Here is a 27,673-nt window from a genome sequence, read left to right as displayed (position 1 = left end):
AGACCAGGTAACATGGTTAAGCAAACCCTCATCATTCCCTGTAAGAAGTCAGTGCTGGACAAAGTTTTTTAATTCAGCAATTTCCACGTGACCTTTACAGGCCCTGTTGCCTCAGCAGTCGTAGTTTATTGATCTTATTGCTCTTCTGGTGTCTTCCAGGAGTTTTAACAAGCTGGAAGAAGCTTCATTATCAAGCTCATTTTTTAAGATAACACCAAAACCCAACTTCTCGGTCTTCACACATGGGAGATATCCAGCAGTGCCTCATCAGGAGAAACATTGTATGTCAGGTTGCCAAAGTAATCAGTAGCCCAGGATAACTATCTGCAGCTAGACTATACTAGGCTAAGAAGACAGGTTTCTGTAGTTGTCTCATATTGCAACTCTGGGTTGTTCCTCCTGGTGCACCTTTAAAACCTTTTCTCTCAGTTTCCCTTTCAGCTTTGAACTACCCTATAGGTCCCAGTGCTTGGCCTCTGGGCTAAATTTTATACTCCATTCCATTTAAAAGAAGCATGGAATTTATGATTAAATTTACCTCATGAAAGTCCTATACAGTAATACCTTTGTGCATTTTACAGGAAGGACGTACCTCATGAATCCTGTGACTTAATTTCAGGGGAACTGTAGCCAATTTTTTTTAAACCTGCAGCTGAAAACTCTCATGAACAGAGTCAACAGACTGTAAGCCTAAGAGGACTCCAAAGGGATCTCAGCCTGTAGAGAAACAAGTTATAGGAAAAGGTGATAAATGAATAGATATGAAGGAATAGAAAATAGAATTGATACAACTGAAATTCAGGAGACTTCAGAAGATGGCGGGCATGAATTAGCAAGGACAAATACATCTTCAGATTTTCTAGATGCTGGGGTAAGGAGAATTTTGGTGGTTTTGGAAATGAATTCTTGGGTAAAGATAAAGAAAAAGAAAATGATAAGGGTAAGGTAACCTCTTACTAAAACACAGGCATCCTCAGGCCTTGTACTAAGCTGACCCTGGCCAGATTACAGTAAACCCCCCGTATTCGCGTTCTCATGATTTGCGGACTCACACATTCGCAGGTTTCTCTGTGGAACACATTTAGCCATTATTCACGGAAAATTCGCGCATTCGCGGTATTTTTCACTGAGAAATATTCACTAATTACTGTATTTTCATATAATTTTCATGAATAAATGCACTTTTTGTGATAAAACTATTAAAATACTCAGGTATGTGCATTTTTACAGGGTTTTTCTGTGTTTAAACTATCAAAATGGGCAGTTCTAAGTGTTTTTAGAGGGGTTTTAAGTATTCGCGGATTTTAGCTATTTGTTGGGGGGGGACGCATCCCCCACGAATACGGGGGTTCACTGTATTACCTCCTCTCAGATAGGAGAGGATGCCCTTGACTGTGGCTCGGCTCCTCTTTCTTCTAATCCTGGTCACTCATTGCACAGCATGGTCATCTGGGCTACTCCCTTTCAAGACTGCATAGAGAGAGGTAAGTGCTTTTGTCTACTATTGATTCTACCCTTCTGGATGGAGTACAGACTATTTTTTGTTCAGTGAGGTACTGTCTAGCCCATTTCATGATCCCTTGTTAGTTTCCTGAACTTCTAGACCCATAAACACTTTTGTTCAGTATTTTCTGGACTCCCAATCTCTGAGGGGTACATTTTTTTGTAGCAGCATGACTCCTCCAGCCAAAATAGCTGTCACCAATCATACAGTGATGGGTTTTAATATCAGAAAAAGCAGAATTGATTTATTGAGGGCAAACCGTGCACTTTATAAAATAAGTTGCCTTTCTTAATAAAGCAACGCTGATTTCTGTCAGTAGAGTGGCTTTGGAGCCTGGTTGCTAATTCTTGAGCACATCTGGAAAAGGAACTGACGCACTTGACTGAGGTCTTCATCAAGACATGGGGTTGTACTCAAAAAGTGAATTTAGTTTCGGACTGCCTGCTTTGAATTGAAGTGTAGGTTACCTGAGATTATGGTTTGTTTACAAAATTAAAATAGTTCAATTGAAGAAACCTGAAATATATTAACCTGGAATTACTTTTTAGTGCCTGTTGAATTTGACTGATACTGCACGGTAGAGGGATGAATCTCGGCTATATCTCCGTGCGCGTAGGCAAGTCAGCATTCAAGTACAAGATCTCTTGGCTGACCCAGATGACTGTCTAGTTCACCTGTTCTCCACCTCTTGGCAGAATCCTCCTTGCCATAGCAGCAGTCTGTACTTCAGTGTTTTGCCTGCTGGCAGATTTTGCAGCATTGTAATTCTGGCTTTGTTCTATGAGATGTATTCCATTGGAAGCAAAGCCAAGAATGAGAGATTCAGCAGAAATGATGACTGTGGTATGTGTAGAGAGATTTCCAACACCCACATTTCTATAGACACAGTTTTCTTGCTCTCTTAGATATAGTAAGAGACTGAAGGGTGCCTGCTGTTAAAGGGTATAGATCCAAGCTTTCCTTGGTATTGCATCGTGGACGGTTGGATTTTTCCAATAATCCAGCCCTTAAGATGTTGAGATCATTTGAGACTGAAGCCTCTAGAATTTTGACATTTTTAAAATTTTTATCTGAGGATCCTTTTTAGCCTTTGGAATCAGCTCCAGTGAAGTATTTAATTATGAAAGCTCTTTTTGGTAGCATGAGTGACAACTAACAGAGTGATTTTCAAGCATTCTCCCATAAAGCAGGGTTTTGTAAAGGGGATTCTATTTTTATATTTTTTGCCTTTATTCAGAGCCAAGAAGAATGTGAAGGCTAATCTATTACAGAGAGCAGCAAAAATTGTGTCCCTTAGAGGGGTAGTGCCAGCTTGGTGCACTGTGGGCATTATGTAAGTTTCTTTACAGTGTCCCTTTTTCCCCTGACTGCAACTTCTTTCGTTCCTTTCGTTTAGTTTTTGTAGAAGGTTGTCACTTTTAGACATGATTGATTTGGCGAAGTGGAAGTGCAAGTTGGTTTTTGCCACTCACTGCCGTAAAGACGTTGAAATCGTACTCGAGAACTGTGGAGCCCTGAGTCCACTAGTAATAATAGATAAAGTCTTTTCCTGATCTGAAGGAAAGCGTAGTCATATAGGGTCTTTGTTTTTAAATCCCAGGTTTTGATTTTATGGGGAACATGAAGGTGCATGTGTTGTTTGGGAGCTTACCTTTGTATCATTAGCTATTCCTTTTCATTTGACTGTCGTTTTAGGGCCTCTCGAACTCAGGCACAAGGGGTCCCTTCATGTTGCTTCTGTTCATACTGGCTGAAACTGAAGCGGTTTTCTTCGCAAGGCTGCTCTTTGCTGAGCATGTATGAGAGCTTTGCACCTTGAATGGAATCCACCCTCTGGCAGCAGTAATATCCGGGAAGGATTCCACATCGGGAAAGAATGTTTTGTGGTTCACGCAAGAAACTTTTAAGCTCACTTGGCGGAGCGAAATTTGTCTAGCTGCACGACACACCATCCTATTCTTCTCTCTGGGAATAAGCTACCTTTAACAGTAGGTAAGATTCATAGTTGGCTACAGGAGCTACAACATTCAAAACACACCAGGTGGAGAACAGGTGAACTAGACAGTCATCCAGGTCAGCTGAGAGATCTTTTACATGAATGCCAACTTGCCTGCCAGCACAGAGTTATGGCTATCTTTAACTGTAGATAATTATCCAAATGATAAATTTTATTGTGGAAGTTTTATATATTACACACAGTAGATTTGAGATGCAATAACTCACCGTTTTACTGTAAATAAACTATAAATTGTAACCTATTTTGGTTTTGTACACATATGGCTTAATGTTTTCAGGGAAGTGTCATAAATTTGTCAGTTTTTTGCATGAATGTGTAAATTTTGTGTGCTGTTATTCTGTATGTACCTTTTGTATAACTGAAGTTTTATGAATTTCTAAAGTTCCTCATAAGATACATTATTATCAATTTACAGACAACCCTAGTTTGACAACCCTTCAACAAGCTTCCCTAGCAGCAGACAAAGTGACAACAAAGGAAATTGAAGATGATGATATACTACTGGAATTGGAGAAAAAACTCTCGCCTGAACAAAAGGAGTACATGCTGCCAAGTCAGCACAGAAAAACATTTGACGACATCTTGATAAAAAGGATAGAGGACTGTGAAACAACACACGATGTCCTAGAATTATATAAAAAGCATTGTGATGTTATGAATCATCGCCAATTATTGAGAACTCTTAGAGTTCTTAATCTCTTAGCTACCAAAGGGTAAGGGTTTGCTTGCTGAATCATGTTTGTTTTTAACTTGATTACACAAATGATTTCATTGCAGTGACTGGGCAGTTATAGTTGCATATTCTGTTTTCTGAAAATTAACTCATGCCTTACACAGTATTGCACTTTAGCCCTATTATGTATGTACAGTAAGATAGGTGGGAACTGTGCCTTGTAGCCAGAAGTGTTGAGAAGTGTTAGATGACATATATTTCTGTAAATTGTAAAGTACTATATATGTCAGATAATATTCAGTAGGCTATATTTCTGCCAAAGGCCCAAAGCAGGGTTGTTTCATCAAAACCCTTGCAATCATCATATATATATATATATATATATATATATATATACCCCCTGTATTCGCGTTCTCATGATTTATGGACTCACGTATTCGTGGGTTTCTCTGTGGAACATATCTAGCCATTATTCGCGGAAAATTTGCCCATTCGCTGTATTTTTCTCTGAGAAATATTCACTGATTATTGTATTTTCATATCATTATCTTGACTAAATGCACTTTTTGTGATAAAACTATTAAAATACTCAGGTATAAGCATTTTTAGAGGGTTTTTCTTGTGTTTAAACTATCAAAATAGGCAGTTCTAAGTGTTTTTAGAGGGGTTTTAAGTAATTGTGGATTCTGACTATTCGCGGTGGGCTTTGTGGTACGCATCCCCCGCGAATATGGGGGGTTTACTGTACTGCACCTTCTGGCAAACAGTCCCACCAAGGACTTAACCTAGAGAAGAGTTGTGGGCCCCTTGGTTAAAGGAAATACCCCCAAATGGAAGGAGAGTTTCATCACCTGAGGCCTAGGGCAACCACATCTTCATATCCTTAGAATTCCAGGAATATAAAGGCATTCTCACCACCCTGTATTTTGTGGAAATCACCAGATGACTGAAGGATTGGAGTGTGCAGCTCTGTACCTACTTGTGTTCATATATATGTGATGTTACTTGTAGATAAGGCTAATAGTGATTCTGGATTTATATGTAAGAAATATTGTGCTCAGGTTTCAAGTTCAGAAGTACAGTGGGATATAATACTAACTGTGAGAGGTGCAACATTGATGAAAAGAATTAATATATTGCTTGCATACATTATTTAAGTCATGTAAATCATCATAAATTAACCTTTCATGTATACCATAGCAAAATTTCATAAAAGTCTCAGTAAATTTAGATATATGTAATGAGCTCAGTGAATTATATGTAATTAGCTCAGTGAATTACATTAAGAAAGATATTAATATTATGCTTAATTTAATTTTTGATAAGCTTTTTAGTTACTAGGTAATGCAGTAAATATCAATTTAAAAATTTTGAAGAAAATTCTGGGTCATGAAACAAATGCCCTAAGAATATTGTCAGAGACATGTTTCTGTGGAAACTGATGGTTATTCATTTTGCCATTGATGCCAGGCACCTTTGTATCACTGATGAGTTATACTGTACCTGTAAGTGCTGAGACTTATATCTACATACCCCAAGAGATTATTTTGTAACAATTGTTTTTATTTTTCTTAACTGTAATTTGATATTTTATTTTGCAGAGCCAAACTCACTATATTTGTGTAATGATTCGGGTTTCAGTTACTTGGAAGAGAATTTAGAACTTTTTCTTTTTCAGTACCTTTATTTTGTCACGTACCTTTTTGCAATGAATGTGATAATGGTGATTTAATATATGATTACAATCATACCCCGAACTTACTAAGGTTAGGTTCCACAACCCCTCAGGCAAAACGAATTTTCGCGTAAGTTTGGCATGGTCTCTAAAAATGCTGATAAATGCTTATTTCTAGAGCTTAAACACTAAATATGACCCCAATCATGCTCCTAAAGTATTAAGATAACTTAAATTAAATTAAAGGTACTGTCATTTCATAAAAATAAATGGTTGCCTTAAAAATATAGGAGTATGAAAGTTACGTATATATACTTTTTCTCTTTCTCCCCCTTTCGACCGATCTATTTTTAGAAGTCTTCTCAACCTCGTTTTTAAGAACTACTTTATGTCTCTTTCTCTTTGTTATGAAACGATTTTTCATGAGCAGTGTTTTTTATTTGTACTAATAAAACTCTTATTTATGTCTGTGTGTTTTAGAACGTAATACTTGCCACACTAGCACATTTACAGTTGTAGACTGAGACTGCAGCGCTAACTGCGAGAGAGAGAGAGAGAGAGAGAGAGAGATAATCGTTGTCCTTACGTTAAGAGAGTGAAATTATTTATGAATTATTACGGAGACAGAGAGAGAGAGAGAGAGCGAGAGATGTTACGTAGGAATCCTTTGACCTGCTATCGGCAACACTCACCCTTGCTGTCACATTAAAATTACATTTTGACAGCTTTGCCCTCGAGCTTCTCTTGAACTTGTTCACAAAAGATCAGGGAATGATGTTTGTTTAAAATAAGTGTAAATTTTGTAATTACAGTTATGTTATGATTATTATTATTATTATTATTATTATTTGAAAATTTGTACTTATTAGATAAATCATTTATTTATCATACAAAACAAATAAACATGGCTACATGTACCATAAAAATTCTCTCATCTCAGTAAGAGAGAGAATTATTATTTAATGTTATTTAATTTACACATAAAAGCTTGAAAACTTATAAATTACATAAAAAAATTAAACATAAGACTTATACAGGGTTTCTCATGTTTCGCAAATGTTCGCATGTCTGTGAAAAACTTGTGTATGACATTTAATTATATTCCAATGAAGTTTGCATGTCTGTGAATTCGCGCAACTCGAATCACGCAAGTTCGGGGTATTACTGTACCTTAATGGCTTGTAAAATTGCTTACAACCAATTTTTGGCTCACAAATCTATTTGAAGAACTGGGATTTTTACATCTGACTGTGAAATAAGTTAGAGATTGAAATACCCTCCTGCACCTAAACTTATGAATTATAGTACTAAAACTATTACCAAATCTTCAGCTTTTAATAATAATTTGAATATTTCAGGGATGTTGATTGTGAGGAACTTAATGATAATGAGGACTTTCGGGAAATTTGTCAGAGATTTCTTAAAATGAGTCGGAGAATGGAAGCAGAAGAGTTGCTTCTGCTTTTACAGTATTTATGTCGCTTAAAAGTGAATGTACACTCAAAACTTGTCAGGACTGTTTTGCAGGTTTGTGTTGAGATAATGTATTTTCAGTGTTCTGCAGTCACTATTTGCTTTTGTTTGAGTAGTTTTTTATCGGTAATAATTCTATTCTACATTAATTTGCAAGTTTTATATTCTTAATACTGTTTTAGCATCATATATGTAAGAGTGTGAAAGTCATTACTTTGTTATTTACAGAATAATCAGAGTAAATGTGTTGATTATATTTTCCTGTAATAAAAATATACTGTAGTTTTAAAATCCACAGAACTCATGCCATTATCCCCTGGTTTAATATGTGCCTTGAAAAGCGCCAGTCTTTTCAGCACTGTTATTACCCCTTTGGCTCTTTAGTTGTTTCAGAATGTCTCGGTAGTGTTTGAAATTGTGCCAAGAGTGTGTATATTAAGTCATTGCACTCCTTTTGGATGAATCTTACCACTCTTAAAGTTACCTTGTATCTTCATGCTGTTAGGTGCTGACCCGGATGGACTGTCTGTAATCACCTGTTTCCCATTAGGTGGCGTTGGAATGATTACATTTTTGTCGGAATTCATCATGCTGTGTTCTTGTGCTTTCTGTGTGAATCGGCTGTAATAGCTTTGACTACTTATGGCTGTTTTTTCTCCTTTAGGTCATTGTGCTTGTTTTCTTGTTTGTGTTATGTCATCTACAGAGGGCAGAGATAGAAACACTAGGTTCAGTGTGAACAAGTTTCTTGTAAATAAATTCAGTTGGGCATGATGGTCACATGGGTGGTATGGGTAGGGGCAATGAGTGTGATTTTATTATTTTTCTAATCTCTGTGAGAATGCAAGAAGTGGTCTAATGATAATGAATAATTTTGTGAGGTATCAGAGGATGCAAGAGGCCATTAGTGTACGTAAAGTTAGGCCCGTGGTCATAAATCGACACTATCTATTCTTTCACCTTCCTCCAGTGTTATTCCTTTCTCACCCCTTCTGCTCCCTCTTCTAATGCTCCTTAGGTGGTTCAGGAGAAATGGTTTGGTAAACTTGAAGATAAGAGTTTACTTTTATCATCAGTTAGGGGGTAAGGATTGCAGTTTTCCCCCATAGTGATCAACCTCTTTGGTTGTTCAATCATTTAATCGCCCTGTATCACTATTTCTTCATTCTGTTTCGGATGTTAACCCTTCTCCTCTTAACCAATCCTGTCTTTATTGCTTGATATTCCTCTTTGCTTATTTGTACCTCCCATTCCCACTTCTAGTGTGCGCAGACAGCCTGCCTGTCATCTCAGCAGTGTCATGATTGGAGTCGAGACTTTCGTCCCTGGGATTTGCTGTTGAAACACAATGTGGATTGTTGGTCTTCCATGGGGCATCATGCTAAAGAATCCTCTACTACCTTCTTCCATTTAGTCATCTCCCTCTCAGCCATCTGGTGCTTCCCAACGGCATCCCATGATATCATTACTGGTGGTCCTGGATAATTCAGTGTCTTGGGTGTCTATCACCTTGCTGCCTCAGTCCACAGATTTACCATTTTCTGCCATCTGAGTTTTTCCTTTATCCTTGACAGTTTTCAACCCTGATTCTGATGGTTCTCTTTCAGTTCTTTAAGAGATTCACAGTTATTGTAGCTCCGTTTTACCCTCCTCTTTCTGCCAAAGATGAGTCTGTTGATCCGCCCTCTTTTGTCTGCTTCTACCTCAGCTCCTGTGAAAATGAGTAATGAAGTTAGAGCTATCTGACTCTGTTAGGTGCGTTTTAAGGCAGTCTCAGAAATTTATCCCTTAAAGCTGATTCTCAGATTGCCCCTGCTTTAGTTTCCATTGTTATGTGGATGCTTAGAGCTATCACAGATATGATGTCAGATTTCAGATTTTCAGCCTTCTGCCATTCTAGATGGAAATTTTTCTTGTGCTTGCCCCATGAAAGCGAAGAGCGCACAGTCTGTTAGGTATTGGTCTAATAATGATGCAGAAGCATTTATGGAGCATATATTGTTCTCAGCTTAGATGCTCGTCTACTCTACCAGGTAAAAAAAATAATAATAGTAAATAAATAAATAAATATTAGTCCTGAAGGGGAAACTTCCTGGTGAAGCATTGCAGTATTACCTTGATAGACCTATTTACCACACTTAGGGAGGATTGTCTTATGTTTTTACAACTCAGTCTACTTCGGTAGAGTTGAGTTTCTTATGTCTTCTGTAGCTAAAGGAGGCTGTTATGTCAAATTATAGGTTAAAATGCGTTAATCAATCATTCATGGGATCTGTTCTCATCATTGCTGTTATCTTAAATTTGAAGTCAGTTTCCATTTAAGGAGTTAGACAGTTCTCTCTGTCTGCTGTTTGATGCAGTTTGCTTGAAATCCTATCTAATCTAGGTCTTCATCAGTGTCCTTTTTTCCAAGATTTTGTGGGCTCACCTACTGGTCTACTTCCTTTTACTTCCTTATCTCTTTTTTCACTGACTAACAGCTCCTGTGTCATCTTTGTCACATCTTTAAACCACATCAGTTGAGAGGGAGCAGAGATGTGTCCTGTATTATGAAACTGCTGTAGCTTAGAATACTGTACTGATGTTTATGCTTACGTGTGGGCATGATCACTTAAGTTTAAAAACAAATCCATCAGTGCATATCACCCATTTAACATGCATACATAGTACAGATTAATAAAACATGCATTCTTTGAAGTGTCCATCCAAATATGTATCAATCCAGCCGTAAATGTAGCCTCTTGGCACCATATCTCTTCACAGATTCGTTATTTATATCATCTTGTTATGAATCCTAGCATTTTGTTGTGACAATGTTCAAAACCTTATTTATTTTCCTTGCAATTTCTCATATCCGCTGCATACAGACCTTTCACATGCATCGTAAATTTTTTCATTTCCACTAAAGGGATGAGTTCTTCTTTGGAGGAGTGGTAGAGCTTTCGACTGGCATGCTGTTGGCCCAGCGTTCGACTCTCCGAGCCGCCAAAGAAGAATTAGAGGAATTTATTTCTGGTGATAGAAATTCATTTCTCGTCATAATGTGGTTCGGATTCCACAATAAGCTGTAGGTCCCATTGCTAAGTAACCAGTAGGTTCTTAGCCACGTAAAAATAAGTCTAATCCTTCGGGCCAGCCCTAGGAGAGCTGTTAACCAGCTCAGTGGTCTGGTTAAACTATGATATACTTAACTTTTTACTAAAGGGATGGGCTACATTTTTTTGTATTTTTCCTTCAAAACCCACTTCACAGTCTAGTATGTACTTGAGGTAACTATTATATACTTGAGGTACCAGAAATGTTATATCGTGTCGATGGTCTTTCCTCATTCTTATACATTTCAGGCATTAAAAACCCCTACTCTGTATATATTTTATGTTCAGCATCTCTTGACACCATGTGTTCCATTCAGTACACAGGATGGTGTTTATCCTTAAACCTCTTACACAGGATCCACATTTCCAATTTCTTGACCGTGCTTTTTCCTTACTTTCTTCTGGTCTCCATAAGCTCAGTTTTGCTTACATTGATCCTCACTTCTCTCTTCTCCACGCCATTCTTTCCATTTGGTCTCCATAAGCTCAGTTTTCCTAGCTCATTTTCAAATGAAAAAGGACTGATCCTCACTTTGTTTATCTTTCTTCTTAAATATGCCATTCTTCCATTTGGACATTTCTTCAACCTCTCTCCCTGATTGGTGCTCCTAGAAGTAGGTCATTTTCAAATGAAAAAGGACTCGAAGGATCCTGGATAGGCACTGTTGTTTATTTGGGATTCTTCTTAAATATGTATCATTGTGTATACTGTAGTTTGAATTTTGTTTGCTGGTATGTTAATAGTAAGGCTTTCTTTAATATCTCACTGTCACGTTATTTTTGATTGTTAATGCTCCATTGTTGTTTTCAGGATCTACCTGTTTTCATTTATCTTACAATCAAGATCCATAAACAAATTGTTTTTATATTTTTCATGTTTCCTCATGCTTTTCCCAAACCACTTCTTCCCGTGTCAGTTGACTCGTTATAAAGACCTCTCTGTTTGGCTTTTGGTCTGTTATGTTGATTTCCCCTGCATGAGATAAAATTGTTTAGTAATAAAAGTTATTTGGTTTCAGAATTCCTTCCAGATCCTCTCTGTTTAACATGCTCAAACACCTTCCACTGTTCTTTTTTAGGAAGGAAAGTGGTTGTACATTCCCTCTTTGCCCTCTCTGTTTGGCTTTTGGTCTCTCAGACGTCCATTCCAGATAACATTCTAAATGGTTCTCCTAATATCTCCAGATGTCACGTTATGTTTTGGTTCCTTTTTCATAAGCATTCATTCAGTAGATTTTCAGAATGCTACCTCCATCATTTAAGTTTTCATTTATATTACAATTGTCTATTTTTATTATATATATATTGCTATTTTTTATATTCTTTTCAGGTCATTTTACATTTCCTCTTTGCCCTCTCTGTTTGGCTTTTGGTCTGTTATGTTCTCTATATGACGTATCCCAAACCATTTTTGTTTAGGAAGTGTCATTCTGGTTTCAGGTCTTGTGTTTTACATTCCTTCCAGATCCTCTTTGCCCTCTCTGTTTGGCTTTTGGTCTGTTATGTTCTCTATATGACGTCCAGATTCACCCTGCATTGAGATAACACACTTACTTTGTTTAGGAAGGAAAGTTATTCTGGTTTCAGGTCTTGTGTTTTAGCCTTGCAGGTGCACTCCAAGTTTTCACCTAAATCATGGCACTAGTGACTGCATAGATGCATTTTTTTTTTTTTTTAGCATAAGACTATGGAGATACTGGACAACTGGCTGGTGGTGTGGCAACAGCAGCAAAATTTGGATGGCCTTTTTGAGGGGGTCCAAATCCTCCAGCCAAGTTGTGGCAGTCTCTCATTGAGTACCTTGTGGCACTGGAGAAACTGCTGCCACAATCACTCTATCAGAATACGACCTAGTCTTAGCTTTTAGGATGTCATGAAGGATCTCCTGTGTGATGAGACCCCCATTACCTATTAGTAGTTGTCCTTCTGGTCCCTCTCTCCTTGGATATGTGTGTGTGAATGTGTCAAGTCAAGGATAGGGCACAATATGTCAACTTTCATGTGTCAAAGGCCTCCAAGAATTTACTCTACTTGCTGATGAGAGCAGAAGGTATGATAACCAACAAATGAACAGTGGTGTCATACTATAAAAATCATGGAAGGGCACAATTCAAAACTGAGTCAGCTAGCAGTAGATACCTTGTGGGCAGTGACAAGTAAGATCGGGGTAGTTCCTAGTTACATCCCAGGAAGGCACAGAGTGATAGCTGACAGGCACAGCGTGATAGCTGACAGACTCAGCAGGGAAAAGAAACATTTACTGTTAGAGTTGTCTCTGAACTCTGATATCTTCAAGGCTCTTTGTTGCTTATATAGCCCACTTTCCGTAGATTTTTTGTAGTGAGCTTGAACCACAAGCTTCCCATGTTGTATTGTTCAGTCCAGCCAAACCTGGGATGGCATGGACAGTTACAGTTTCCCAGGGTCATCCTTTTAAGGCAGTGTTTGAGAAGGTCCATGCCTGCAGGAATAAAATGGGGATTTGACTCTGTTAGCCCTCTTTTAATTGCAACAACATTGGTGGGGGGGCAGTCCCAAGAGTTTTCCAACCTGGCAGAAACTTGTCAAGTCGGTACAGTCCTGCAGGTTCCACAGTCACTTGAACACGCAGTTTCTTTACTCCTTGAGGTCACCTCACAGGGCCTTAGAGACTTTTCAGAGGATGCAGCTGTAACCACTTTAAAGTCTTTGGGAACTTCAACCAACAACCTCTACCAGGCTTGGTGGAGCTAATTGATGGGCTGGTTTTCATACTGATCCATCAGTCATACAAGGAATCCTTTCTCCCATTCCCATGAGTCATGTTTTCTCATCTGCATTTTACAAGAAAAGTTGGGAGGGTGACTGAGACATATATGAAGATCCAGTTAGTACTTGCAAAGTAAGACTACTTTCTCCTGTCTGGCAGACAAAAGACTTAGAACTTGTGCCATTTTGGAACAAACATGAATATTTTACTTATACTGGTAAATGATTGACAGGTTTGTATGTAGAAACTTTTGTGGTGTGAAAGCTTATTTCTTGGCTTAGGCACTGGTTTTCTTCACACATGAAGATGTTCATAAACATTTTATGCTTTATACGGTAGACAGTGTTAAGGAATTATTGCTCCACATTTACATGCAATTGCAGTGTAAGTTTTATTTTTCAGCTTCTGAAACACTGTATCAATGATCTGGAATTACAAGGGCTTATTCACTTGGAGTTTCTTCTTAGGAAATTGCCATTAACACCTGTTTCACAAGCACTGCAGATTGCAATCCCTCTGCTGGTAGAAAATGCACTATGCAAAGAACAGATAGAAAGTCTGTCTTTAAAGCAGTTATCTGAGGTAAGATTCTTGTGGAATTCTTATATCGTAAACTAATTGTACTAACAGAGCAGTCATAATTGCTCTCTATCTCTTAAGTAAATTAAATTTGCTTCCTCCTGAAAAAAAAGAGTTCAAGTTCATATATGAAGGGAGAGGAGCAAAGTGAGTTTGTTAGAAGAAAAAATAGTAGTTACATAAGGCGTTCTCAAATGCTCTGCCTTGTCATATGGGTTTAGTACCTCAAGAATTAGCTAAGTTTGCTGTCTGATAACCAAGGAGAATTGGTATGCTTTTGACTAATTTCTATAATATCATAGAGAAAATAACATTTATGTGCTCATAAACATTAGGTAATATTACAGTTGATATTACAATTAGTTATACAAAAATTGCTCAGAACCTAAATATTCATATGTAGAGGACATCCCTTGTTCATGTGAATACAGTCGAGTAGATTAAAGATGGTTTTCATGAACCTATATGGTAATAACAGGCAGTGCATAACAATATTCTTAGTAGTATTTGTCAACTTAGCACTAGATTGAGGGCCCTTACCAGTAACAAGTAAAAATAGAATTAATACTAATGTAAGTAATAGAATTAATATACTCGTATATGTATATATACTTTCCTGTAAATTTAATATAAATCTTGGGCAATTTATAGAATGGAAAATGCAACAGTAAAAAAATATCAGGAAGAAAATTAGTAATAAGACACTACCCTACTTATGAACAAGTTACGTTTTGAACGCCATTCGTATCCTGACTTGTTTGTAAGTTGGTTTTTAATATGAAGTGCATAATTTTCGTTGATGTTTCCATTCAAATTTTGCTCTGGGCACCTATACTGCTAGGGTATTCTCATGATTAACTACCATGTATTCTTCTTGCAATCATGAGAATATTTGCTCATACTCTTAAAATATTCCTACTTACTTTTGTCTTCCCAACTTAGTTCAGTCTGTGATGAATACCCATTTTCTGTATTTAGTGTTTTTTAAACCATGCAGTATTACGTATAAGGAATTACCGCACCTGGGATGCTAGAATGGAAAAATGAATACTAAATTTTGAATGTTGCTTGAATCTAAATTTTATTTTCTCCTTTTTACCTTTCTAACATCCAAGTAATTCCTTATAATACTGCATGATTTAAATAATATACTGTACTGTACTAAATTTAGAAAATAGGAAATTGAGGAAATGGGTACTATTCATCACAGACTGAGTTAAATCGGGAAGACAGAAATAAGTAGGAATATTTTAAGAGTTTGAACAAATATTCTCGTGATTGTAAGAAGAATATATGGTAGTTAGTCACAAGAATACTAAGAATAATCAGGGAAGGGGTTAAAGGAACAGGTTCTTCTTCCTAATGTTCTTCTGTTCTTTGCAAAAATTCTTACTAGCAGAATAGGCACCCAGAGCAAGATTTGAACTTATGAGTGGCAAAGGGGAGTGCTCCAAAACAATTTTAACTTGGACCCTGTCTGTTCGTATCTCTGAAAGTTTGTAAGTTGAAAGTTCATGAGTAGGATAGTGTTACTACAAATAACTTTGTACCATCAATTTGAATAAAAAATATTAAGGATATATTCATGAGATATATATATGTATATTACATGTAGGTAAGGCTAAAAGGGATTTTGAATTTATATGTAAAATATATTTTCCTTAAGTTTTAGTAATAGAAATAGGTTGGTAGGTGTAACATTGATAAAAAAGAAAGTTGTTCGAACAGGAATACAAACCTAGGCTTTCATAAATGGAGTCTCTCAGCGCAAGGCACGCTGTGGCTGTCTTGACATAAAAACAAAATCCTATCTCCTAGGCCTGTGGCCTGACACGACCTCATTTGTCTTGCCTCTTCCACTCTCTTCCCAGCCATCCCTGTGACTGGTTGTATTATGACTGTCTCCTCATGGCCGAGATTTTTTCTTTGTATGTGCCTTGTGTGCAGGATATCCTTAAGTTTTCTGGTGCATACAGTTCCAGATTTGTGCTTGTCCCTCACTGGTAGCCAAGTGAATGAAGAATTAATAGAAATTTGAGAAATTTGGGGCATGAGGTTGTCAGTGTGCTTTCTTTGTTTGTGGTGGGCGAACCACATGGGTGACCATTGTTTGTGATGTGAGTTGTGTGTGTCTGTGTTATGAGCCCCTGTGTCCAGTATTATGGCTACTGTGGAGAAAATGATCCCAAATTCAGGTGTTGTGTAGATGAGGGTAGATCGTGCAGTAATTTACGGCCCCGATATAGGGAGATCTGCACTCAAGTTGTTGTTCATGTCTTTGGGGTTGGGGGGAATGTTTGAGGGACGACATGTGTGTTGAGTGTGAGGGGTGGTGGGCTCCTCAGTGGGCCTTATATGATAAGAGGAGGCATATGAATGGCAATATTACCTCAGAAAAACTGCTGTATACCTTTCTCCTCCCCATCCCATGATTCTCTCTTCCTCAAGGCTCCCTCCATCAGCCAACATCTCTTGCTTCTGCCATCATTCCCCTTTGTCAGCGTCTGAGGAAGAACCTGTGCCAGACTGACAAATAGGGTACAAACTACATAGGGAGGTTAGACATCATTCATGAAGGTTCGAGAATCCAAGATGGTGGCCCACGTGAGTTTCCAGTGGCTGATCCCCCACATTCCCCTGACTTTGACAGGTGGGGGAAGGGGAAGCGTATGCCTACGAAGTGATCAAGGCCCGTAGCTTATTCCCCCTCCCACCACCACCCCCCAGCCAAGTTCCAGAGTAAAGAGAGGAGGAGGGAGAGAGAGACCCTGAGTGTGTCGGTGAGGGGGAGGAGAGAGCGTCCTCGCTAGCTGAAGGGGTCCAAGTGAGACAATTCACACTCGATATCGATGCTGCCCAGCGTTCATCCCCCCGCTTCATTCTCTCCTTCAGTGGATTGCTCCTCCGCAGTAGATAAGAATGTCCAAGAGAAACATCAATAGAGGGATCCCTCCCTCCTTTAGGAGAGAAGAGACAAGATCAGTCGGGGAACACTTCAGGGCAGAGGCACACATTGGAACAGAGGTGACTTAACAAGTGGGAGTCAGAGCCCCTCTCATGGAGAAGAGACCCTGGCATCTGGCACCAGAGGAACTGCACTTGTAGGGAAAACATTGAGTATTCCTTTTTGCTTTTTTTTTTTTTTTGGTTCCTTCAAATTTTGCATTTTTCTTTTCCAGGTTCATAAGTACCAAAACCCATCAGTTAATGAGCAGCTCATAAGGAAGTTTAACTAGAATTTTCCATGACAAGTACAAATGCTTGTGTGTAGAGACCATCATTTAATGAGCAGCTTTTAAGGAAATTCGACTAGAATTTTCCACAGTGTGTGTGAATACTTTTGTGTAGGGGATATGGAACTCACATGTTGATGAGATATTCCTGAGCAGATTAGGCTAAGATTTTCCTTGACATGTATAGATACTCTAGTGTATGAGGTAACACCCCCATCAGTTAATGGATACTTTTGAGGAAATTAGCTAGAATTTTCTTAGTATCAAACTCATCAGTTAATGGCATACTTACAGAGAAAAATTGACGGGAATTTTCCTAGACAGGTATAAAGTGTTGGGGAGGTAGCCTGTGTCGAGAATGGAACAGCGTTGACACGTTCATTAGCAGCTGTGCCATTTTCCTTTGGTTGACTGACGCCATTTGTCTGTTTGGGTCTGCAAGGTTTAGTTACATGCAAGTCCAGATAATTAACCCACCATGTAACAGACCTATAAATTTGAATTTAGAAAAGTCTAATTTAGAAAGTCTCATACCACCCATAAATATAATTTCATTAATAGGTTAGATTGTTTGATTAAGTTTTCTTATACAGTATCTAAAATTTGATTATTCCTGTACTCTTAGGAATTTTTATGTATGTGTAAATATAAGTAAGTTTTGACTTATATAAAAGTTGTATATCGTGCCCTGTGGTGAAAGGCTGTTGCTCTGATTTGAGCCAGATCTTCCAACTGAAAGGCATGGATCTCTTCCCCAGTAGAGTTATCCATGTCCATGAGGAGCTTCGAAGAGTCTTGCCCTCCTGAAGAAGTGTGGCCTTTGAAGTGAGATGAGTCTCAGCCCTCTGCAACATAATTTAGGCAATGTATGACCCTTTGAGGGATTCCCCAGAGACATCTCACTCTCAGAACTGTTTTCTTACTAGCCTTAGCCTTGACAAGTCTGTTGGTGAGTTGTAATGCCTGTCATATCTTGTCTGACATTCAGAGGGTTGGATCCTGTCAGTTCCTACAAGAGATTCAAGAGCTTCTCAATTCCATCCCGTGGGACTTTGTTGGTAGTAACCCATTAATGATTTTGTGTCCAGAGGAAGCCTTGCAGAGTGATTTTAAACAGAGCCTGATCTATCAGGCCAGTGTGACTGCATTTTTTCAGTGTGGGGAGGCACAATAAGGTGCCAAAAAATGCCTTCTCTTTGTAGGTTTTCCTGAAACAATGAGATGGAATGACCCCTGCAATGAGAGCTCATCAGAGCTCAGGCATTGCCTTTCAATGGCCTTCGAAGGGATTATTCTATTTCTCAGGTGATGAGGGTAAGTGTATAGTGTCAGCATACCACCTTTAGCTCATTTTACATTAGGGACCTTGCCCACTAGTGATATCACACCATACCGTTAGTACCTGTGGTAGTTGCTCAATAGGTTTTGTAGCCATCCAAGCTCCTCTTGGGCAAAAAAGCATCTAGCCTCAGGCACTTGCTGATGTAAAGCTGGCTGGAGGTTGAATGGATGTCTGGCTTCTTTTCCTCCTTTCTCCCTTTATTTTCTTCCTCCCTGAGGCAGCAGCAAGGGTGGGTACTAGGTGCTGGAGCACGTAAGCTTCATTGTCAAGTATCCTGTTATAAGCCTTGGCTCATAATGCGTGACTTATGCTCTTCCTTTTTACAGTAGGACAAAGCATCATCAAATCCCATAGTTTTATAGTTGACCTAGATGTCAGCTGCCTTCTGACATGTGCTTCCCTCCACTTGGGAAGGACAGTTTTCCATGAAATTTTCTTAGTGGGTGTATAAATACACTTTGCTCTGCCACAGGATCATGACAACACTGCAACTTTATGCTTTGCAGGAGGTTACAGGAGTCATTAACCCCTTGCCCATTCTCATGACAGGGAACATGGCATTTCTTAGTGGTGATTCAGCTTGCCAGCTAGTTGTAAGACTATCCTCCACATAAGAAGCAATGGTTTGTATTTCTGTAGGAGAAAACAAAATTTCTGTAGTAATTTATGTTTTTCCTAGGTACTAATACAATTCAGAACATTTTAGCGCAATCCCACATCAGCCACCCCACATAGTCTAAACTGATGCTGAAGAAAGAAGTGTTGGCTTACAGTAGGTGAGTGGCTGATTCCCCCAACTCACCTGCCTGCCACCAATTAACCACCTTGCTACAAAGCTTCAGCAGCTGGTTCCAGCTCACACTAAGGAATACTCTGGTTGGTGTACCTAGGAAAAATATAAATTGTTTTTAACTATGAATTTTTATTTAGTCAGCTGTGTGTAACTCATAAGTATACTGTATATTAAAATTCCCTCTTCCCCTTTCTCTCAGGTGCTAGTTATTGGTGCACGTGGGAGGATTCGTAATTTAAATGTAATTTTACGGGAAATATATGACCGAGGTTGTATTTACACTGGGAAAATAGCCCATTCCTTTTTATGGACATTGTTGGATATGTATGCACGAGAGAACATAGTTCGTTTGAAGAAAGAAGATTCTTTGATCAGCGAGATATTATTAAAGGAGTGTCTCAAAGTGTTTTCAAAAAATATAGACACATTTACTATTGGTCAGGTATAGTATTGTATTTGGTTATTCTGTAAATATCTAAACAAGTTGTGTTCATCTGTTACCTGTGAATATTTCATTCTTGTTTGGTATTGTGCTATTACTTGGACTTTTAACTAGAAAAACATTGTTCTGTTAGTTAGTTGCAATGCCCAAAAATAAGTTGTAATTTTTGTTCTAGCAAGTTAGGGGATGGGGCACAGAATTTATATAAGCTTTTGAATTTTCAGATTGAAACAACTCTTGGGAAGATTAGTCTAGCATGTGACAGATCTGGTTCAGCATGTTATAGTGAGCAGTTTTTTGATGCCACAGTAATACACTGTATCCAGAAAGATGTTGGCTTTGTAAGAGCTTCCCACATATTAAGAAAGTTGCTTAAAGTGGTAAGTGCAAAGTGCATGTAAAGTGAATGTGGACCAAATAGAGTTTAAGTTTTTAGAATTGTAATTGTGCCGACACGATATACAAACTGTTGGTCCTTTACATTAGGAATTACTTACAGCAAAGCTGGACACGGCTGTTAAACTCTTGAACAAGGTGGTTGGGCAGTACTACCGTCAGGTAGACAGGAATACCTGCCTACCCGGTTGTGAACATTCCAATTTGCTTTCGGCCGTCATTTGTTGCAGACGTTTTTTCAGATCTCTTGGCCTGACTGTCATTAAGCTCTTTGTTATCCCGGTGGGATCTTTCTGTATTTTTGTGTATATTTTACGTGTGTTTGGTATTTATTCATATACAAACTCACAATTTGTGATAGCCTTGCATAGGCAGTCATTCCCCTGCACCTGTGTCTTGGGTGTGACAGCCAAGGGCATATTTAGAGGGGCATAACCGAGTGGTAATGCTTCTCTTCCAATAGCCCTTTATTTAGATACTGAAGGCACTCTTCTGTACGTTCGGATATATTAGAATGGGACATAATATCTTCGCTCCCCTTCATTGATTGGGACGTAACAAGTTCGCTCCCCTTCTTGGGTTCCTGCCCGCTGTGTACAAGGGCATGACTACTTCCTTTCTACTTGTGCTGAGTGTTGTTTTCGCTGCCGTCGGCTGAAGGAGAGGAAGGCTGCTTCTTCCCCCTTGATGTCCTTTGGATATCAGCGACATTGTCAAGACCTGGGAATGGATTCCTTCAAGAGAAGTATCTATTTCCCTTAGGTCTCAGCAATTCTTTTCATCAAACTTCCATCCCGCTTCCTCTCCTGTGGTCCTGATTCGGGAAATGCCAGCCCAGCTAGAGCTAATCGTCTTGGTATCCTGTCATCTTGCAGAAGCTTTCCCATGGTGGAGAATGAAGGAGGTCTGCTTCCAGTCCTCCATCCTTCTTCCCTCTTGGAAGTATGAGGAAAGAGTTAGGCTAATGCTTGATTGAAGGAACCTTCAAATATGCTTGCATGTTCTCCTCACATCGTGTGTCTACTCCCGAATTCACCGATTGAGGAATAGTGTCGTAGCCTCGGAACTTCGTAAGCCGGACCCGTCATAAACCGGGGACTGCCTGTAAGACATTCTCTCAGCTAAATGTCATGCAGTGGCTAATATGCATGTATAAAATAAGAATTTTGCTCATGGGAAAGGGTTTTAGGATAGCAGAAGCAGGAAAGCCTGAGGATTTTTTACCCAAGTCTTAATGGGACTGAGGGTGTTGTGCATACATGAAAGTCAAAAGTAAAAACTGTTAAATACAGTTTTGGCAAGGAATATGAGGAATCAAATAGATTGGAGGGTAAAAAATTTAATGATTCAAAGGAAGTGAGTTGATAAGGTTTGTATAGGTAATGATAAACAAGTATTTATATATTGTACTTAGTTTGATCGTGGGGTGAGTGAGAGAAGGAAAATATTGCATTGTCATATCATGTAATGTATATGCTTTGGGGGAAGGGAGTGACTTATCTATTGCTGAACTGATAGAAAGTTATACAATGAAGTGGTCATAAGCTCATGCAGCATGTATTATAATTATTGAGTTGTTTAAGCAAACCAGTGAGTCACATTTCTAGGCTCTTGTAGGATTGGCCGGCAAGATTTTTTTCTCATGGGTGAGAGTTGGAATGAATAAAGTTAGTTGAACATCAAGATGGACAAAAACCAAAGAAAATGGATGAAAGTACAAGATAGAAAGCAATGGAACAATGTTTCACTATAAAGAAAATTTACTACTGCCCTCATTAAACCATTTAAGACATGCTGCAGTAGTAACGTAATACTGTACATGGTGTCTCAGAGGCAGAGAGGTGAATTATCCACACTGTGTGAGAAAGGTTAGCAAAATGCTTTCAAGACTTGTGTGTGCACAGTATTATCCACAATATGTAAGGAAGGGCACCAAATTGCTTTCAAGATTGTAGATGTATGAAGCTCTAGAAGTATCTTCTTTTTAGGGGTATGAATTTCAAATGGAAAATTCGTAGCATCAAAGGATAAAATTTTACAGGAATTTTTGTTTTAATTAATCATAGCTTATAACTACTAAAGATAGTACCTCTTAAAATACTAATTAGCTAAGAAGTACATACTGTATTTTGTTAAACTCATTGCTAATTTTCAGAAGTCAGTTATTTTCCAGTGCTGTTTGTAATTTTTTTAGTTATAAAAGTCTCTAGGTTGTTTTGAGTATGAATTTCATTTATTAATTGTTATGCTGAAATGGTTACAGTATATTGCTTTCAAATTATAAAGCAGCTTTATAAAAGAAGCTAATAAAATAATTAGCGTGATAAATTCTAATTTTTAATGTATTTTCATCCACAGAATTTCCTCTCAGAAGATTTAACAAACTACATAGTGGAGTTAATTCTACAGGAGCGTGAAAAAGTATTAAGTGCTCCTGTTGTTGTTCCGCCCTTAATTACTGCAATAGCAGCATGTCCATCCTCCAGTACCAGCCACATAGAAGTGGTGGAACTCCTTTTAAGTCACAGGTCTTTGACTTTAGATTCGGTATGTTTCTGTAATTATTTGTATGAATGTTCACTTAGATACCGTTTTGTCATTGATGTCAAGCAGTACTTATTTATATATTCATACTACTAAACATAAATGACTGTGAGTGACAAGGTGCTAAAATTGACCGATCCTCAGTTACAAAATTTGGTTTTATGTGGTTTTTACTTCTCAGTTTTAAAAATGTATTTTTGTTATGGAGTACCATTACAGTAGTGAATATGTAATTTGTTCATTTTGGTTGCTGTGGTGGAATGATTTTGTCACGTTTTCTCAATTTTAGCCACTATCTTCTACATCTACTTTAGTTTCATGAAAATTTATTGCTCATCTTTTTTGGTTTTTGGTATATTAGACCATGAGAAATATACTTTTTCCAAAAAACAGGGCAAAATTATTTTTATAACACAAACTTATTGTGTCATTTCATTTGTCACAAAAGTATCCCAGACAAACCCTTTGTGAAGGAAGAGCATCTTGGGGCTAAACTGTTAGCTCTTCTTGTGGCATTAAAAAAGTTAAGTATATCTTAGTTTAACCAGACCACTGAGCTGATTAACAGCTCTCCTAGGGCTGGCCCGAAGGGTTAGACTTATTTTACGTGGCTAAGATCCAACTGGTTACCTAGCAACGGGACCTACAGCTTATTGTGGAATCCGAACCACATTATGTCGAGAAATGAATTTCCATCACCAGAAATAAATTCCTCTAATTCTTCATTGGCCAGTCAGAGAGTTGAACGCTGGGCCAACAGCGTGCTAGCCGAATGCTCTACCTTCATGTGGCATGAGCCTGATACTGGAAAACAGAAGAGAAACCAGAAATCAGCTGGAACTTGCAAACATAAACAAACCTCATGGATACTCTGAGCTCTCAGAAGTACTGAATAATAAACGAAGCAAAATAAGGCCAGACATCCTGGGAGTTTGAGTAATGTACAAAAGGTACAGTAGCAGATGGCCAGTAACAGCTTTAACACTTGAGTCGTATGTAGTTTGTTGAAGGAAATGCAAGGATCTTCCATATTAAAAGGCTGATTTAGATTTTGGAGATAGCGTATGAGTACGGCAATATTTAGACATTTAAAAAATTTTGAAGTGAGTATGGCAATATTTAGACATTTAACAAATTTTGAAGTGGGTATGGCAATATTTAGACATTTTAAACAAAAAATTTTAAGAACTCATATGATCTTAATTCATAATTCAGTACATTCACTTGCATATGAAGCAGCATAACATGTCGATTGCCTTCGTCTTAAAATAGGTAGGAGTGAAAGTGTTTTGAGCCAAATGAGGATTGGGCACACTCACCTCACTCATCGTTGTGATGAGTCGTTATCAGTTGAGCACACATATGTGGATTGCTGTCACCCCTGTATAGTGACCATCAATGGAGATCCATCGTAAAGGAAAATACTATATTAAGTTTTTATTGATATATAATTGCTTTCATAATTTTTTGTCTTTGCTTATTTTTAAAAATTATTTTCATAACATTCTTTCCTCATTTTCCTAATTTATTTTGTAATTGTATATTTAAAAACACCCACAGTATGAGGAGCAATTGAAAGCTGACTAAAATGAAAATTTTAATGTTTCTTTTTATAGCATGTCATCTCACCGTATGTCCCTAAATTTCAAACACCCACCCATCCATCTAAAACAAAATGCAAGATAAAAGAACCTCATAATTAAGGGTGCCCCTTATTCCCATGGACTTAGCTGGATTGCCATGAATTTCAAAATGATTAAGCATAGTGAGCAGGACCTAATAAAGGACAACATATTAGTAACTTGACCTGATTTTACTAAGACTCAAGACTACCCTAAGTAGTGGCATTGTTTTAACCTGACAAAGGGTAATGTCAACCTGATGCTGAAGAAATTTCAGGCAAGTTACAGATGAGGTTAATTAAGGTTTACTTGTTTTAGCCATATGCGGTTAATCAAGTGTAAATGGTACTTATGTAAATATGACCAGTTGTTTTGTACCTAGTGGATAAATATGGAAAAACCCAACACACTGTAAAGCTTTTTATGGGTAACTTCATCCAGGTCGTGTGCTTGGGTGGATATGTTGTACTGAAATAAACTACTGTGTAATGTATATCAGACATTTGTTTCAACATATGTTCTTTATTAAGGGGTGAATAAAGTTTCAAAGAACATATCTTAACAACCTTACATGTATTTAAATTCTATATAAACATCAAGGCCAACATCCTTGTGAAGAGATTATTGACAATAGCTCCTTGCTTTCAGGAAATTTTACAAACTATAGATAAATTTGGCAAGAAACGTTTTGCTCAGTCACCTTGTTATGCCTTAATTCAGAACATGTAAATTCTTGATTTTAGAAATCTCTGTATTTTTACCACCATCTAACTGTGATTCAAGAAATTTGCATTCTTTCTGCTAATGAATTTTATTTCAATAAAAGCTGCCAGTTGTAAATTTTACATACTTTGGAAAGATGGCACTTCCCACACAGAGTATGGTCTGGTTGGGACCTAGCCCTCTACTTCTCTGACCATTGGGTGCAGATAATTTATTTACAGAAAATATAATGACAATAATACAGCAAATGTTGCCGAAAATGCAAACTTTTCATATCGCTTATTGGCAACTGTCAACGGCTGGGAGGACCAACTCGGTGTCGTGCAGATCATCATCACCGTCTCTCGGCAAACTGCGTCAAGAGCGGATGCAACATAATAAGACATATTCTTCATTTTCTCTTCACATATCACACGCATCTAAAATCTAAAAGCACCAGAGTATTCAGGGTGAATTTATTGTATGGAAACACAAGTTTTATTTTATTTTGATCGCATGGATGCAAAATCCGATGATAAGTAAAAACAGGTATAAAGAAATTCCTTTGTGTTTTCTCTTATTGATTTCAGGAAATCATATTTAGTGGTACAATCAATACCGAATCCTATGGTATGACCAAAACTTTCCTATCTTGTTCAAAACGTGAGACAAATGAAGAAATATATAAACATATCGCTAGTTTTCTGAGCTACATACATAAAGATGAGACAGTGAGCGAGCTGCCTACCTCCTGGTACCAGCCAATCAGAGGCCGCCAAACAAACGTCTCGTAGGCCCAAGAATCTACCTTAAGTGAATTGGCTATAGCATCCTAAAAATATTCATGGTCTTTATCTACAGTTTAATATCTAAACTAATCTGTTGTTAATAGGTAAGGTACATTGATAGGCTATTAACTTTGATGGTACTGGTGACAGTGGTATCCTTCTTCAAGTTTTGATTTATCTTGAGCTAAATATTGAATGCAGGTACTCCTGGTTTAATTTTATCCTTGAAGTTTCTTTATTTTTTTCCAATTTTGTTATACTAATGCATTATTCTTAATATCTTTACAGCGTGAGATTATTTTAGTTGGAACCTCTTCATTTTAAGTTGTAATACATAGTTATTGTTCATTTCAGGAATACTGCTTAAGGTCACCAGTCTTGAGTTTAGTTTTAGACTTACTAAGCGTTGGCTACTATCATCACCCATTGCTAAAAATGTTTACCTCTGCAGAATTTCTCAGCCAGTAAGTATAACTTGATATTTTCAAGCTCAGTAATCTAAACAGTATAAAATGTCACATTCTACATGTGGATTTTGGTTTAATGCATTAGATGAGTTTGAGGGAAATAAATTTGAAAGATAATATGCCCTTTTTGTCTTGATGATTATTGCCTACAGTGATGTGTGATGCAAAGGGCATCTGTGAAATTCCACCATTTTTGTCTTTCTTGTGCTCTATTTTCCACAAATCTCCACTCATTCCTAGCCACCATTCTCGTACTGCTTATCCAAGTAGGTCTGGGTCTTTCAACTCTTCTGTTGACCTTTGGAGCCCAGCTGACATTATCATGTACCATTTTCTTAGGGGATGTACAAAGGGCATGCATGTGAAACTTCCATATGCATGCATGCTACAGGCAGTCCCCGTTTATCGGTGGGGATTCCGTTCCTGACGGCATGATAATAATCGGCGATAATAGCACCGATCTCCGGTTATCGTTGCCAATAACCGGGAATTTTCGACACCAATAAGTGGGGATCGGTGCATGTTGGCGCCAAAAATCCAGTTATCATCGTCGCTAGACAAGTGCCATAAAACCGGATCACCAATAACTGAGGCCACCAATAACCAGGGACTGCCTGTATATGGGTTTATATCGATATAGCAGTACAGATTGGTACCAGAATTAATAGTCACTTCTGTATGTGGCTTCATTCTACTTGTTTCCAAATATCTTTCAGTCTGCCCATTGTTTGATTGACCTTTTTCAAGTCTTTACTAAATACCAGCACAAGAGAACCTTTGTTCCTGAATATTTGAGATTCAGCCTCATTAATCCTTTGTCCACCTAATGTTTTTCATCCCATTGTGTATACTGTCCTTGTTACAATGCAATATTAACTCAGTTATCTGCATGCAACTATCTGTGTATATATTATCTATATGCATATATATATATGCATATATATATATATATATATATATATATATATATATAATATATATATATATATATATATATATATATATATATATATTATATATATATATATATATATATATATATATATATATATATATATATATATATATATACTATATATACATGCAACTGCAGCCTATCTATATATACACTGTACATGGATGTATACAGTGAATAAAAACCATTCTTTTGGTATGCAATGCTGCATGGGTGGAGGAACACGATGGTACCCAGTTAACGGTTCACATAGCACACTGAAAAGCGGGTGTTGATTGATTGGTTAAGAAATTTAGGTCTTGAAGACCAAGCGCCAGAACTCGTCAGGATTATTCAGCGCCGTGATGAAGGTGAAATATATAAATTATTGATATGATTGATAATGAATAGGTGAGTGATGACACACTAACAAAATTCAATGTTAGAATATGAACGTAAAAGTGAAGAATGATATTAGATATAACCAACAAAAAATTAGTATATATTAAAATTTTACATTCAAAATATATACTTAGTATAAGATTAAATATGGCTAAAATCTTTATTAAATATACTAAAATCATATCGCATTAAAATAACCAGATTCTTTCAGATAACCCATAAGGTTATCTACCTCAACGTCAT

The 27,673-nt window shown here is 37.6% G+C and overlaps 1 protein-coding gene across 1 annotated transcript in view; it reads left to right on the top strand.

The window, feature by feature from the left end:
- The window catches only part of LOC136850503 (uncharacterized), a 44,669-nt gene that overhangs the window by 9,709 nt on the left and 7,287 nt on the right, over window positions 1-27,673 (top strand). The window contains exons 3-9 of the mRNA XM_067124072.1: window positions 3,937-4,234; window positions 7,228-7,396; window positions 13,589-13,768; window positions 19,333-19,575; window positions 19,800-19,955; window positions 22,330-22,518; window positions 25,982-26,091. Of these exons, the coding sequence (XP_066980173.1) occupies window positions 3,937-4,234; window positions 7,228-7,396; window positions 13,589-13,768; window positions 19,333-19,575; window positions 19,800-19,955; window positions 22,330-22,518; window positions 25,982-26,091 (1,345 nt within the window). The remainder of the gene's footprint in view (window positions 1-3,936; window positions 4,235-7,227; window positions 7,397-13,588; window positions 13,769-19,332; window positions 19,576-19,799; window positions 19,956-22,329; window positions 22,519-25,981; window positions 26,092-27,673) is intronic.

This window comes from Macrobrachium rosenbergii, chromosome 22, assembly GCF_040412425.1.
Source record: "Macrobrachium rosenbergii isolate ZJJX-2024 chromosome 22, ASM4041242v1, whole genome shotgun sequence".
In the NCBI taxonomy this organism is placed as follows: domain Eukaryota; kingdom Metazoa; phylum Arthropoda; class Malacostraca; order Decapoda; family Palaemonidae; genus Macrobrachium; species Macrobrachium rosenbergii.
The sequence above is the reverse complement of the archived record's forward strand: the minus strand, read 5'-3'. Positions and strand labels throughout refer to the sequence as shown.